Source organism: Triplophysa dalaica, chromosome 8 (genome assembly GCF_015846415.1).
Source record: "Triplophysa dalaica isolate WHDGS20190420 chromosome 8, ASM1584641v1, whole genome shotgun sequence".
Taxonomy (NCBI): Eukaryota; Metazoa; Chordata; class Actinopteri; order Cypriniformes; family Nemacheilidae; genus Triplophysa; species Triplophysa dalaica.
The window spans coordinates 21,323,392-21,340,367 of NC_079549.1; the positions used below are offsets into that span (position 1 = coordinate 21,323,392).

A 16,976-nucleotide genomic window follows, 5' to 3' on the forward strand; every position below is an offset into this window, starting at 1 on the left:
GCACATACTGCAAAGAAATGTATAAAATAAATTCAATCAGTAAAGCTAACACTATATAACAGTGCAGTCCTGACAACAGAGATGACATGCAGTATCTACTATAGAGAAATATAGAACCCTTACTATATACAGTAAGTGCCATACAGCGTGTCAGTATAGGCAACGCAATAGACTATAACAATTCTGACAACAGGGAAGTCTTGCATTATACTATAGAGGACCACTGAATATATAAATTTCATACAGCCTAAATTGTACAGTGAGACAGTATAGCCGACGCTATATAACATTATAGACCTATGACAACAGAAGTCATCCATTGCTGTACAGGGACTCCCACCTGCACTGGAATTCCAGGCAAACTTCTCACCCACACACAAAGTTTCCAAGAGCTGATCTTTCACCACAGAGTCCTCGCAAACAACATCTCCAAACACCTTTTCAAACGCTCGTGCTCAAAAGGAAACTCGATTGTCACTCGTTTTTGTCCTCCTCGCTGGTATATACCTACCATTGTAATCCACCCCCATATTCTCCAAGTCAATTCTTCCAACTCGAATGAATTTCAAATGTTGCCTTCAAAAATCCAACGCGATGGAAAGCATAAAACACACATGCCTTCAATCCTGAGGTTCGAGTTCCTCCGCGTACTCGAAGTACAGCGCCACCTGTCGGTTCCGACCAAAAGTGCAGCGCCTCCTCTCCTTCCTACTCTCCAATGTTCACAGCTCGGCCGGAGACCGTCGTCTTCCCGGCTCCATTTCAACTGGATTTTTAACACTCCGAACCACCCCAGATCAGGACAGGACCGCGTCTAAGGTAAAGAAGAACCTCTAAGGGTCTCGTAGAGTCCGGGTTATGCGGGGTAACGTCGTCTTTTCGCGGTGTTTTTTTAGTCTGTCGTTGAAGAGAAGGGAGGTCGAAACTGACTTCACGCATCAGTTGGTACACCATGCTGATACTGGAGTGTCTCCTACCATAACAAACCTCTCGGCTCTTACAAAGGATTTGAAAAGATCCGATCGGAACCCGTGCGCGCTGAACGACTCGGTCTTTCCTCGCAAGCAGGGTCGTGATATCGCCTTCTTCGCCCAAAGTGAAGGAGGGGGGTGGATATGAAATGTTTTATTTAGCCTCGCTGGCGAGCCCCCCTCGCTGCGAATAGGTGCGATTATTGCTTTCCTTTGCAGTTCGTGAAATCTCCTCGTGCGTTTTTGTCGTTGATTCTCCTAAGGTCGACTGGAGACAGTCACTGCACCTATTCGGCAGCTGAGAAGGAAAAACTCAAGATGTTTTCGCGGAGGAGGGTTTTGTGAACGTGCGATGGACGCGGTAGCTCGTATCGTCAAGCGCAAAACTGCTACAATGTATCCGCGGGAAACGTCATAATTCTTGCAACAATGTTGCAGTTCGCGCTATTTACAAATACTATCGACTCAGTCCGCTAATGGATTAAGTTGAAGTGTTTATTTATGTGTGTGTGTGCGCCGTAAGCCTTGTCGTGTAAAAACGTGGACGTTTGCCCTTCAGAATGACAACAGTTTTGATGTAATTGGATCGGATCGCGATCGTCTTCATTCGCGGGGGTTTTCTCGAGTCCATATGATTCGTTTTGATTCTCGAGAGGATTGGTTGTAGGCAGAGATAGTCTAGTGAAGTTTCCTTTTGCAGACACGATATGTCATCTTGTTTGCTTTCCCTCTTGGCACGCGCATCCAATATGACTCGGTTCTGCTTGTGTACACGAACTTAAGGGTTTAAGAGTTGAGGTTATAGGGTTACCACCGAGCAAACGTGCGATTTGCGTAAACCCGCGGAGACTTTATGCATGCTTGCGGTCCCGTGATCCCAGTGATTCAGAACTTGTTGTTGTCGTCCTTCACAAAGGTGGAAAATGTCCAGTGAAAGGCAACGGTCAGATGATGAAAGCCCCAGCACCAGCAGTGGTAGTTCTGATGCAGATCAGAGAGACCCTCCGGTGCCAGAACCAGAAGAACAAGAAGAGAGAAAACAACCCACGCCTCCACAACAGCAGAAGAAATCCACCAAACTCTCCAGCAAAACAACAGCCAAATTATCCTCCAGTGCAAAGAGGTAAATATGATAAGGAGACCTTTTGTGCAAGGTTTGCTTCAAAGATAAAATAAGTGCCATTTGGCATTAATGCGGCAGAGAAAAATGTGTTTTAAGAAACTTATATCATTTAAGATATAATGCTTTAGTGCATTGGGGGTTGGTTTATTTTTCGTTATATGCCAGTTGACAGTTTTGACACGTGCGGTTTATATAAAAACACTAAACCTAGATCAGTGAACTCAAAGATTCATTAACAATTTGCATTTCAACGAAGCAACGTCTTGATTTAGCAAAAGTTCAGCTGAGATTTGTTTAGGGATTAAAGTACTTCAGAACTTCTGTGTGAAGTTATTATGAGGAACAAGAGAAGTGAAAATGAGATCTCATCTGTCTGTATTACGGTTCCTATTTTAACCAGGTTCGATTGTAGGTTAACAATTGAACATAAAAGCATTGTGATAGATTTGGCGCTAAAAAATTGAACTCCAACTATTTAGTCCACGTCAGCGGTGCCGATCGCAACTGCACAGACTCTAAATGTGTGTGGAATTGACAGATCAAAAAACATTTATTCATAGAAAATGTCAAAAATCCTGCCCCGGCTCCCTTACACGCTGTTGATAATGCATTTGTAACAGCACCCGAGCTCTTCTTTAAAGCTCTTGTCAAATATGCCCAAGCACACCCCCTCCCTCCACCTCATTTGCATAGAAGCTTTAAAAGAAAATCGTTTGTGCTTAAAGTGACTAAACTAGTAGATGAGGGCCAGGTTGGGAGCTGAGGGGAGCGGGAATTGAGCTGAGGTGGAGATCAGCGGAGTGCGATGGAGAGGGGCAGAAACAGGCACGCTAAAGTTTTCCTGTTATGGGATTCGGGTTATGCCTCGGAGAACAAAGAGGAAGCAGCCATGTTAGCTGTGCTGAAGGCAGAGCCAGCCGTGCAGTAAACGCAGCTGAGGTAGAGGGCAGTGTAATTCCCTGGCTGCTCGCAATTCTCACAGCTTTCTCAATCTCTCTCTTTTTTTCTCCCCGTCTCTCTCTTCCTCTCCTCGCTTATCTCGACCAGAATCCAGAAAGAGCTTGCAGAAATCACTCTGGATCCGCCGCCCAACTGCAGGTATGTGCCGTGATGTTCACATCTCGTATTTGAAAACGGATTGCTTTTGCAAAGATTTAAGCACCAACTGTTGGAGTGTTACACACTCGACAATTTATACTGATGGACTTGCATTGGACGCCTTCAAAGAGTTAGGAAGGATAGTGTTTTTTCTCCAGGGGCATTATTGTTATTGATGTTCCTGTGGTCTGGGCGCTGTTGTGTTTTTAATAATACGGCAGATGCTGCTCCTAAGCATATGGCTTTGATTTCTCATCCTCATGCTGAACTTACTGCTGAACCCCCATCTGTTTTAATGAGCTGACCTAGAGATGCCAGAACAAGATGAGGGAGCTTTTAAAATTCCCTCTGTAGCTCTTATGTGTGTGTGTTTTGTAAAGAACTGCAGTTGTTTGATTGTTTCTGGGTATTTTACAAGTCCTTTGAATTGATAGATTGGTCTTGTTGGAGGTGTTTGTAACGGTCTTGAAGTGTTTGTTTTTTGCTTTAAGTGGTATTGACAGGGCTCAGATTCATTCTTATTTGTGGATTCTATTCTGTTTTATTTAGATGTCATTTGGGTTACAAAGCTTGTCAATAACATGTTTCGTTTGCATTTCACTCCTTAATTAAAAACAAATTATATTTTGTGTAAAAATTCTGTTTTTATATTTATGCATAAGTTTCACTGTACTGGTTTAATGTATGTTAATTTGAAACATGGTAATACGGTAAAAACGTAAACGTATTTACAACAAGTATCAAGAATAATTGGAATTACAACAATAAAAAAATATTAAAAAGATATTGCGTTGGAGCCAATAGCCTTGTGGTAAGTGCTCCAACATATGTCGCTATTGCGCTCCGGGTGAGTTTGAGTCCCAATTCGTGGCCCTTTCCCGATCCCACCCCCTCTCTTACCCACTTCGCTTCCTGTCCTCTCTCTCCTACTAAACCAATAATGGCAAAAGGCCAAAAATAAATCATTTTTAAATATGAAAAAATGTAAAAATCACAATGGTCCTAAAATTGTCCACATTTCCTCTATTCAAAATTAATTTTCTTTCTTTTAGATTTTTGGAGGAAATGTGACCTGAACACAGGTCCAAGAGCTGAGATTGCTTTTATCTGTATCATTTTTTCTGAGGTTGCACATAATGTTTCTTGAAATGGAGGATGCGAGAGGAATCTAAACCCTCCAAAAAATCTTCTACCCGTCATGCAAACAAATGCTTTGATCTTGTTGTTTTTTGTGAACTCAAAGTGTCTCAGTTACCCAATATCAGATAACGCCGAATGCAAGTCCAATGTCCGAAAACAGGCATTGAATACATCGTATTCATTTGATCCATGTCAATTCATAAAGACCTCAAACAGCTGATCCCAGCTCAGCTGACAGCTCATGCCCAAGTGACAGTACATTCGCACACACACTGGCCCTTTACAAGATCATTGCAACCCAGAGGGATTTTTGAAGTTGTGCAAGATGTTTAAGTGCACATGATTAGAAATGAAAATGGCAGGTTGAATGGAGAGACCGCAGAATGGTGTGCGCTCTGCCAGCCGTGAGATCAATTCAGCGGCTTCAAGCCGCGAATCAAAGATGCTGATAATGGTAATTGACAATGCAGGGATTTCGTGGCTTTTATGGCGTGTTGTGTGCAACCACACAGTTCAGCAGGCTGAGATGTTTATCCCATAACGTTCCCTGAACGGTTTTTTTCTACAAGAGCATTTCCCTTGAGCACGGTATACCTGGAGACTGACATATTAAACTGATTTGCTGGTAGTGCGTTGGATCTGTGGGGACAATGCATATCACTGTGGTCCTATGGATTTGGATTTCTTCGTTATGGTACTTCTGGGATTTGAAGGAATAGGCCCTCTTACCCTCATGCTTACCCTCATGCCATTCCAAGTATGAAATAGGAAGATTTAGTCTATCTGACTAGAAGTATTCTGATCTCATATAAATTAGCTTGAGACATAATCTTTAATTCCTCTGAAAAATGTAGCGTAAAAAACTATTTTATGATAAGACGAAAAACGTGACATAGGGGGGAGTAAATAATGAGATTTATTTTTTTATTCATAAACAGCGCTAGTGTTTCGTTTGGCTTTTCTTCCTCAGAGATTGATGCAGCAGTGGTGTGTAAACCTCACGCATTTGTCGCCGGATTCACGCTGCTGTTGTAATAACTGTTTAGGCAGGCGCAGTTATGCTAACGTGTTTGAAACGACATGTTCCAGCAGGACTAAGGAGGAAAATGGATATGCTGGTTAATTTATCCGGGGAAACATTTAAAGTACTTTAACTCTCAGGTGCCGCCCAACACTGCGTTTTCTCTGAATTTTCTGTCCGGCCACTTACAAAGTCACTGTGATTTACAACTAGATTCTTCTCAAGGAGCAGATATTTAACAGCAACATGGAGTGTGCTCTGCGTTTTTAAGCAATCTATTAAAATTCATGCCGTGGAGCAAAAGGCCGGCTTCTCTCCGCACGAATTTGCATGTCTTCATAAAAATAAACAGTAAAATTTAGATTGCCTCTAAAGATGAATGATGAGTACCAGTTGAAGCCTCGCGTCCGTTCTGAACAGGCAGAAAGTGGAAGCGATAGGCAGGAAGAAAGCAAAATGATTCCACGCTGTCGTTTCAGCGTAGCTGGTTGTGGGTAGATTAGAGAAATTTGATGAGATAAACAATGACCACTGTGTTCGTTCAGCCGCTGTTCGCTGTTTAAACTCTTACGTTTGGGAAAACGTAACATGTTGTAAATAATTACACCAAGTCTCTTAATAAACAGCATGTGTTTTAGGAGGTGAGAGGCATTGACACGAGTCTCTGTGTGTTATGTCTGTTTAGCTGCTGATTCCTGGAGTCAAAATGTAGTTAAAAATAATTGAAGCAATTATGGTTTCGATGGGTTTTTGTCAAATGAACAAAATAAATAATGTACCAGTAGCAAATTCTTTGCATACCTGAATTACTTTTTCTCTTCAGAACACAAATATTTTGATGAATGCTGATAACATTGACTTCCATTGTTTGGACACAACACCATGTTTCACAGAGGAAAGAAAATAACATGAGGTTGAATAAAGGATGGCAGCGCTTTAATTTTTATGCGAAATATCCATTAAACCTTCTTTTATCTTATATAAATTTTGATAAGGGGTTTTTATGTAATGATGGCACAAATTCCTGAAATTCTATTTATTTATCCAAACAGTTCTAAAGAACTGATTCACTGAGATTTCCCAGATATCTACCAAAATGTCTGGTCCCCATTGACTTCTATTGGATGGACACAAAACTAATGCCAATGGGGGGCAACGGTTTTCAAAAAACCTTATTTTGTCTTCCACAGAAGAAAGAGGCATTTACAGGTTTTGAATGTCTGGAGGGTAAATAAATGATGACATAATTTTCATTTTTGTGTGTGACTTTCTTTCTTCCGCAGAACACAAAAGAAGATATTTTGAAAAATGTTGGTGACGGAACAGCACAACTCCACATTCACTTCTATTGCAACCAATGCATTTGAATGCGGGGCTGTTAACAACATTCTTCAAAATATCTTCTTTTGTGTTCTGTGGAAGAAAGAAAGTCATACAGGTTTAAAATGACAAGAGCGTGAGTAAATGATGACAGAATTTTCATTTTGAAGGTGAACTACTCTACTCTAACGCTCTAACTTATTAAAAAAAATCTGTTTTCATGGCCCCCGTCTTGCTGCTGTTGTTGTAGTCTTGTTTTAGGTGTTGCGTTTCCGTGACCCCTCCACAATGACACGGTGTCGAGCTTGTTGAACGTGTCAGCGGCCCTGAATGAAGGTGTTTAGCAGTGCTCTGACGCAACCATGCGCAACGATCCGCCGTGTGAATCCATCCGTCCGCTTTAGATAAATTCATCTATTAACCTGGAAGTGTTGTTTGCTTTGTATTCTTCATTGATTATTCATTCTGGCCACTGCTTAGATTTTATACTCTGTCTTTTTATCTCGCTCCACCGGATATTGAAACAATAAGATCAAATTTCAGGCCTCGGCTGAAAATCAGACAGCGGAGTAGAACAGAAGCCATTGTCTTTTTTACATTTGTCTGCTAGCTGCCCCACAGTTTTTTCGCTGTTTATACTAAGCCAGTGTGTTTGAAAAAATATTTCATTGTTTACTCACTCATGTTATTCCAAACCTGTATGATTTTTCTCCATGCAGAACGCAAAAGAAGATATTTTGAAGAACGTTGGTAGTCAAAAGCATTGGGCCCCATTGATTTTCCATTCTATGGACACAAAAACCTCTGAATCATTTCACCAAATATCTTTTGTTTTCCACAGAAGAAAGTCATGTACAGGAAAGGTGTTGAATGACGTATGGGTAAATCTGTGGGCGTGTTGTGAATCAGACGCTCAACAATACAGACAGTTTGTGCAAATAATATAAATTTATTAGTAAATCACCCCCTTCAGTATTTGGATAGCCTCTTTTTCATGTACATGCATATTCAGATGGCCTACATATTGTGCTCAAGACAGTTGGATTTCCATCTTTCTTTGTCCCTTATTTTAATGAAGCCCCAAAACAATGATCACTGTAGTTAAACCATGATACCTAAAATTAACCGTATAAGTGGACATAGTCTTTTAGTAAATCCATGGTTATATGAATTGTTATCAATGTGGAAAAAACATCTATAATACACTTTTACTATAATAAAACCATTGTTAATTTTCATAACGAATTTTAGATTTCAACTAAGGATGCACAATATGTAAATTTTGTCCGATAACTTTAACTGATCATTTTCAACATTGCAAGCCGCTAACTGACATATTGGCCGATCTACAGTATCTAAATAAATATATAAAATTTTCTGAGGCTGAAATAAAAGGCAAAAAGTGGAATGTGAAAACAAGGTAACCATAAGTTCTCCCCCCAAGAATCATGTACTACACCTACTTCACTAGTTAATGATTCTTTAACTTTTACACTTTTCTGGTGTAATGTTTTTAATAAACAAATTACAGATGTTCTTCCAGTGCAACTCAGAAAAGTGTTCTCAGTAGCGACAAGTCTAACAGGTCTCAAGACAGATAGCATTCAGACAGCAATAGGCTTCAAACAATATCCTTTTGTTCCTATAATTTACACATTCATGAATATCTACATACTGTACTACAATGTTTTGCAAATAGCAGTAAGTGAATGATGATGACAGAAACACAATACTGTACTGGATTTAACTGTGAGCAGCCACAGCGTGCAGCTAAAGATGTTCAACCAGAGAAAATGATCCATAATTTATCGGCTATTATATATCGGCTTAAATTTTATTACCGACCGATATCGATAACATTAAAAATGACCTTTTATCGGCTGACACCCATATGCCCGATAATTTATAATGCTTTCCTAATTTCAACAGTTGCCATTATAGTATGAGAAAATATCAACCAGTACTGTCAAATTCCTCCTTTGTGTTTCACCGAAAAAATAACAATTGGGTGAACAATTCCTTAAGAAAATCTCTTAAACCATTATGATATTTACACAAATAAAAAGGCCCATTACATATGGAGTTCAGTACCTTTTAAGCCTCTGCTACGTAACACTCTCTCCTCATTGTTGTCATTACAGCAGACCTCTGCGGTAACACCCCTTCATTAAGGCTAAATAAAGACGCGAGGACAATGAAAGGAAACTGCGCACGACGCAGGTCCAGAGCCCGCGTGCTGCTGAGGCACTCAGAGTAAATATTTAAAGAGGATTCCTGGCTTGTGATTGTGTAATTGAGATCTGATGCATACTCATGAATCACGGAAAGCAATCACGTAGCCAATTACGGCCCGCCGTCTATTTTAGTCTGTGCTGATGGTGCTCTCGCTGCTATTACGTATGGGTCAGGCTCTCCATAGGCAGTTTGTACACTAAAAATCCTATAAATGTATTCCGTGCTCAGCATCTCTTTGTCTAAATTGAAAGGTAGCCCTTCAGCGACGCCTCATTTTTTGCCTCCTTTCTCTCTCCCTCCCTCTCAGCTCACATTTATTATCGGCTTTTGACAGTGTTTATCATGAACTGGCCCTGGTCCAGCTGTCAGATCACCGTGTTTTTTTTTATTAGTCGTGTCACTAAACGTCCAGCAGACAGCCTCACACCACAAGACATCTGACACGTAAAACAGACAAATGTGGAAAACGGGTGGAGAAGATGATTATATAATCGATATACAGGGTTCTTTCGTTTTATTTTTGATAGCACGCTTCTGAGCCTGTTCTGCAAACGCACTATGTAGGCAGAATTTATGGCATAAATTCATTTGGGTTGTAAACGTCATTTAATCTGAGGGTGAAAGTGGAGGTCAGTCGCTTCCTTGACCAGAGCTGAGGTACATCTCGCCTATTGTGTCTCACAGAAGCAGGAGTCTTAAAAAATCTAATGGAAGTCGGCGATATCACATGCCCTTGTGTCTGAAGGGCTGCCTGAGGAAAGCGGACTGTCATGGGCTGTTTGTTTCTGCAGAGCAGCGTTGGTACATAGACTGCTCTTTTTCTCGAAGCTGTCTTTTTGACATTCCATCCTTACTATGATCATCACTTATCGGAATGCTTGAAAGCCACGTTTTTTGGTAGCGCATTTAATTTTCACAAAGTAAAACTGGAAACAAAATATCAGGCGCCAAGGTCGAAGCATCAGCGAGTCATCTGATTGCTTTAGAAAATTTAGAAAAAAGATTGCATTGTGTTAGCACTTGATATCAGTTTTTCTTCTCTCGGATCTTGTCTGATTAAACTGTATTTTACAACTGAATGCCACCAGCAGTCACTTTAACAGCTCCTAAAATCCTGATTTATAAACACAACATCATCGGATAAAACCACAATAGAGCACATCTTCATTATATAGCGACAATATGCTGTTGCCCTTTCTCCACAATGTGTTGCTGTATTATGAACGCTTCTTTGATTTTATGTGCAAGTGACATTTAATACACTACACACAGCTAACTACACTCGCGGACGTGAGGCCGAGGGCTCGTACACACATGGAGCTCATCGGAAGAGAGTGCATGCGAACACAGAAGAGGACGCACACGCGGGCAAGTGCCACTCACACGAAACAAGTCAGGAAAGAGAGAAGAGTTTATCCACCAGTTAATCGATCACATATGTGACCCTGTATCACAAAACCAGTCTTAAGTAGCACAGGCACCTTTCAAGTAAAAGCCAAAAAATACATTGTATGGGTCGAAATGATAGATTTTTATTTTATGCCCAAAATCATTTGGATATTAAGGTGGGATCAACTTCCATTTAGCTATTTTGTGAGATTCCTATTGTAAATGTATCAAAACCTTATTTTTGTTAATGGATGGCCTGCTACAGTGCCTCTGATGAACAACTTCAAATGGGATTTTCTCAATATTTTGATTTTATGCACCCTCAGATTCCAGAGTTTTAACCGGCAGTATCACTGCCAGATATTTTCATATCCTAACAACCCATACATCAATAGAAAGCTTAATTATTCAGCTTTCGGATGATGCAAAATCTCCATTTCGAAAAATTGACCCGTAAGACTAGTTTGTCATCCAGGATCACATATTCAGTCATTATCCGGATGGATAAAAAATGACAAAATGTGACGCCAAATATATTTGGGCAGCCATTAATATACCTGGGCGGACTGCATTGTTTTGGAATCGCTGGTAGCCCTAAATGAGCAAACTGATCTATAGAGCGTGTAAAAATCATGTTTCTCTTTGTCTGTATTAAAACCATGGTAAATTTTCCTAACGGGTTTGCTCCCCTTAGGTTTTCCAAGATATTTGTGGAGCGGAAAAATTGCTGCTTAACAGCAAAACTATTTACCTCATTTACAGCTTTGTAGAGTAGGCATTAAAGTGATAAGCTGATAAAGGTTTGTATATCTGTTATTGTACAACCGCTTCAAATGTGATGGCATCACATTGAACAGCCTTATAAATTTGTGTATGTTTATGGCACTAAAATCCGTGAACGCAAATGTAACCCTATTGTAGCACGAGATATCCAAACCGTGTGTGTTTACATGTCATAGATTTCTCCTGGGGATTGTGACCGCTCTGCCTATTAACGGTGCACGATCCCACCCCCACGCAGCTGAGGGCTATTGCTCCATCACCCGCCGCTGATAAGACAGAGGAGTCATGTCATGGCTCGACCGTGTGGCCTGGTCTTTAGATAACCACCCCGTTGCACCTCACACTGTGACTGTGATAACCAGAAGCTCAGCACACACACACACACATACAGAAACTATCCCAGCATTACATCGTCTGCACCCATGTTTGTGTATGCTTTGCTGTAATTTTAATGTTTAAATTCAGTGTTTTGTGCGACGATGCATTTATATTTTTCGTCACTACGCTTGCTTCCCACAATGCTTTATCAACGGAGATACAGGAACACCCATTTTGTCACATAGAGTTTACACTCTGTGTAAAAACGTTTGTGTGTATCAGCCTTTTAAAAAAATTACCATACCTCTGTTCAGGCTTGTTAAAGATGTTTATTGGATAATAACCCTATAAACCTTTCCTCGCTCTGCTACCTTTGCTTCATTCTCATCTTGTGACTGGGGGTGTCCAAGAGGGTCCTCATGTATTGTTTACCCCTCCCCCATATTCCCATCGAGGCCTAACGTAATTATTCCAGGACTATAGCCCCCATGATGCTCAGGCACTCCGGGGCCGCATATTACGACGTCTGCTGCTGGCTGTTGGGTTATTTGCAGTGTGGTGACATGAAATTAACTCCTCGACTGATTTCACAATTATCTCGAGCATAGACCTAAAACGCTCAATAAATCTTGGTGATGTCATTGTTCTCGAGAGCTGTACGGTCGTTTTCCTTGGCTTAGAAATGACGCTTTATTCTCAATTCCGTGATGGTTTTCGGCTTTTTTTTTAATAGTGTAGGTTTATAAGAACAAGAGACATTGCAAGTGTAGCAGGACAAAAGCTTTGGAAGACTTCTGTTAGGAATAATGAGCACAGATGAATTGCACATTAAGAAAATTCTTACATCACTACCCATCTCATGTCATTCCAAACCTGTATGACTTTCTTTCTTCTTTAGAACACAAAAGAAGGTATTTTGAAGAATGTTGGTAACCAAATAAAATTTAATCCAACTAACTTCTATTGTACGGACAAAACCACTTTCTCAAAATATCTTTGTTTGTGTTCCTCAGAACAAAGTGTCACATACAGGTTTTAAGCAACATGAGGGTGAATAAATCATGACAGATTTTTTTTGGATGAACTGTTCCCTCAACTTAAGCTTCTTTAGATTTGTATCTGTAGTACCTTCAGATTTATTTTCAACGCGAGGTATTTCCCCAACACTGATGATGATCGATAAGACAAGGAATAAGACAAACAGATATGATGTATTACCGTAACTTGCACGGAACATTCACTTCAACTTTGGTTCTGTTTCCAATTAAACGCCTTTCATCTGCCTGTGGAGCTCAGGTTTAAACCCTGATGTGTTTCTTGTTTGTGTTTCTAATGCTGTCGTGTGATATAAAGCGCTGTCAGGATTACAAGGAGCGATTTCAGACAGCTGCAACCGGTCTCCCAACTCTTCCTTGGTTAAAGACGGAAAATATGTGCTGAATTCCTAACAGATATTTCTATACAGCCACAACAACTCGGAGACTTCACTCAGCCCTTTCATTGCACTTTATTGCTTCCTTTACTTTAATCTGCATCCTCTTTACGGCTTAAAAGCTTCAGTCTTCATTGTATTTTCTGCATCGTAGAAACCCCCCCAACAAATATAGGTTGTTTTTGTGTTCTGTGAAAGAAACTAATTCATACGAGTAAGAAAAAAAATGTGAGTAAATGATGACAGGCTTTTTACTTTTGGTGAATTGTCCCTTTTAAGGTTGATTTGCAAGATACATTAGTCAAAACTAGCTTTACAAAATGATGAAGTGAATGGAGAAGCTATTTATAATATTTACATTAGATTTGAATATCGGGTCAGGACTGTTACCTAAGCTTTAGGAATGAACCATCATCAAATAAGCAAATGTTTTATCTTCTCGCTAGGGATCTGGTCACCTGGCTGAGTGGCACACAGACTAGCAGGCTAAGTGTGTGCGTATTTAGGACAAAAGAGAGCCACGGGTCGCATAGAGAAAGATTCTCTGCTCTGCACGGTAGGAACAAAAGCGAGCAGGGCCCTTAGGCAATGTGCCGACTCTTTCCAACACACACACAAAAGGAAGAGCGCCTTCAAAACATGTCAGCTCAAATTGATTAAGCATTATCGCAATTCTCCCCTTTGAACTCCACAAAGGTTCCTTTCTTCAGCTCAAAGTGGCCTGTCAAAGAGATGTCCTCCAAAACGCCACTTGTTGCGAGACACCTTTCTGAATTTGCAATTCTGTGGTGTGTTTTGTTGTCATCAAGCTTTTTTTAGCATGCGCTGAGCCTGTTTGATAGGTTCACACTGTATTGGTTTGATTGTGTATTTATTTTTTTATATTTTTGAATTATTGAAAAACATTCATTTTTTGGAACAGCTTTTCAAGGGGTAGTTCAATCATTTACCCAATACACGGTTTTCAGACCCATGTGATTTTGTTAAGCCAAATGGCCTGTACGTTGATAATTTAGAAAAGATGAATAGAAAAAATAGCATTAGCTGTTTCACATGACAGATGTTTACATGTAGTAAACGGTACACAACAATAACTGAATTTACAAAAAGACCCCAGTCCAGAAGCTCACATAGACTTCCAAGGTCCAGTATATGAAATTTAGCGCCATCTAGCGTTGATGTTGAGAAAGTGCAACCAACGGCTCACTCCATCCTCCACTTTTGAAGCACTATATGGTGGCTAAGACTGAACTAATATGTCGTCATGTTTTCAGCTTCTTTGGTTTGTCTGATAAGGGCTACTGTTGAAGCAACATGTAAGGGGACATGCAGTGTATGTAGATAGAAATGGGTAATAAATCATAACGCTTCATTATGTATGGTCTTTATGCACCTCTGAAGATTCAGTTATGCATATTATATTGCATTTCTGTCAATATATCCCCCGAAAACAATGATGACACATGAAACCTTTAGGTTCCAACCCATAACTTTTTTTGTTACGAATGAACAAAAATCAGCCATTGAGCAAGTTTGCAACAGTAAGTTTAGAATAATGATTTATAAGTTGAGGTGTCTGGTACAATTTTGATATTCTTTTTATACATTTTAATTCTTACTCTTGTCATTTTAAACCTGAACACAAAAGGAGATATTTAAAAAAAGTTGGCAACTGAACACCGGCGTTCTTTTGTACGCTCGATGGGTACTGCCATTATTCGGTTACGAACATGTAAAGAATTTTACAGGTTTCAAACAAAGATGGCAATATAAAGGACAATAATAATACTGTAAACACAGTTAATGCTGTGTGGTTTTAAATGTACTGTGCATTTTATTTATTTCTTTCAAAGATTTGTTTCGTTTCTATTTGGTTTGCTCTTCGGAAGCGATGTAACTGTTTCCTAGTAGACAAAATAACAACGCATTCAGACGTTTACAATCAACTGGCTCTTATTGCATTGTTGCACTTTAAGTCTTTTGCTGTTCAAGAAGGAAGTTCTTGGCAAAAATAAGCTTGATGTGGACCAGACTTTCAAATGTCTGGCTATGCAAGACTTCCTCTCTCCCTCACAGTAAAACACCAACTGTGCTTCCCCGGATCTCTCATCCTTGACAAGCTTTAAGCTGATGTTTCCTGTAGCTAGACGAGCTTAATTCAATCTTTCTTCAACATTAGAAAGGCTTCTTTAATAATCACCGCTCCACCAGTGCCATTTTACCTCAAAGTTAATTCAGCAGATCCTAATTGGGCTTCAGAGATCTCGTAATCCGCTATTAAAAATCGCGACAGATCCCATGGCAACAAGTCTCAGCCGACAGAGCCTGGAGCGTGACTGTAATTCTATCCCTCTGTTCTGTGGTTTTCTCTCTGAGGATAGAAGATGGCTTGTCTAGGTTTCATGATGGGTGATGTTAGGTTGGCGGTGGGCTTGATGTGTGCAAAAGGGCGAAGCTGGATGTTTGCTCTGAAGAAAGTTTGTAACCAAACAACATTAGCCAACTTTGACCTCTATTCTATAGTAGGGCTGCAACAATGAATTGATAATGAAACAAGATGTCAACGTATTTCATCAGCGGTTATTCGGTCTGTGTCGTCACTCCTGAGCTGCGCAGTTATAAATCAAGGGTATCGTCTTCCCTTTTAAAATGACTGTTTTAGACGCGTCTCTCTGTACGCTATGAGCTGCGCAGTTTTAAAGTCAGACGTGTCTCTCAGTGCAGCCCAAGGTGCGCTGTTTTCTCCATGTGCAGTTTTCTCTGTGCAGTGCGAGGTGTGCAGCTTTAAAGACAAACATGTCTCTCCGTGCATGCGTCTCTCCGTGTGGCACAAGATTCGCAGGGTTTAAAATAGACGTGTTTTGCATGCATCTCTTCAATCAGAAGACAAAATTAAAGATTATATTAGTAAAACCCAATTTGTGACAAAGTACATAATCGACTAAAAACCCTGATTTGGTTTTTTTTTATTGCAGAGGTGATACTTTTTACTGTACTTTTAATACTTTTTACTGTACTTCACTTCATTTGAATGACAAATAAATCACTTTACTTGCTACAAAAAAAGGATCTCCTTGGCCAACCGTCCCCTCCCTCCCACGTTTGAGAGAGACTTTTGTTGGCTCCATTAATATGACACACCTGAATCAACTCATCAGCCTTGGTGTGTTAATTATGGAGACGTCCACAATATTCATGGTTATGTATTCTTTTCCCATCTCTGATTTAGTTATTATAATCAAAAGATCTAATTAAACGTTTTATCCGATTAATCGGAAGAAGAATCATCAAATTAATCGATTATCAAAATAATCATTAGTTGCATCCTTATGCTATAGACACAAATGCAGGTTATGAATGACATGAAAGTAAAAATTTTGCCTTTTGTGAGATGGCCTGTGTGTTATGACTGTAGAAATGTTTCACATGGGGTATTGCTTCGCTGTTTTTTTTCTCCGGTAAATATACTTGTGTGGCTATTTTTTACATCCCACAGTGGATAGATCAAAATCAAGTATTACAAGTTCTCTTAAATCATAAGATTAACTCTACGTTGCATTATTTTTAACACCTGTCTAGTTAACTCAAAGGTTGCAGAAATGACTACATTTTTCAGTTGTGTGGCTGCATGTAGGGACTGTATGTGGTTTGCACCTGAAAGCTGTTGATATTGCAAGGAGTAGAACCCACTTCCTGTAACAAGTGCATCATCAAACAAGTCACACCTTGTTAAGTTCCTCTGGCTCAGGGGTCTCGGTGTGTGTTTATTGCAGATTTTATCCAAGACCAGACTAGTGGTCGACCAATATATTGCCAAATTAAGATTTTACAGATAATTCTTTCCGTTTGGCCGATAGATTCTCCGGTTTGGTCACTAAGTGCATTAGCATTTTGTTATTTAGGAAGATGGCTGCACTCGACCCCATGTGGCTCCCCACAGACCTACAATAACAAATCATCATTCTCTTTTTAACGTGACATTCAGTTGTGTGTAAGAGTTAACACTCCGTCATGCAAAAACGTCTTATTCAAACAGTTCTGTTAGGTGACATATCCACAGCCCAGCGGTTACTACAACTGGGGACACAAATATAATTAAAACAAACGTAAAACATTTTATTTTATTATTTATTATCATGATATTTT

General features: G+C 39.9%; 1 protein-coding gene across 1 annotated transcript in view; it reads left to right on the forward strand.

Moving 5' to 3' along the window:
* The first annotated feature begins 229 nt into the window (after positions 1 to 229).
* ube2e3 (ubiquitin-conjugating enzyme E2E 3 (UBC4/5 homolog, yeast)) overlaps positions 230 to 16,976 on the forward strand; it is a 36,155-nt gene continuing 19,408 nt past the window's right edge. The window contains exons 1-3 of the mRNA XM_056755238.1: positions 230 to 819; positions 1,888 to 2,094; positions 3,142 to 3,192. Coding sequence (XP_056611216.1) covers positions 1,895 to 2,094; positions 3,142 to 3,192 — 251 coding nt within the window. The 5' untranslated portion in view covers positions 230 to 819; positions 1,888 to 1,894. The remainder of the gene's footprint in view (positions 820 to 1,887; positions 2,095 to 3,141; positions 3,193 to 16,976) is intronic.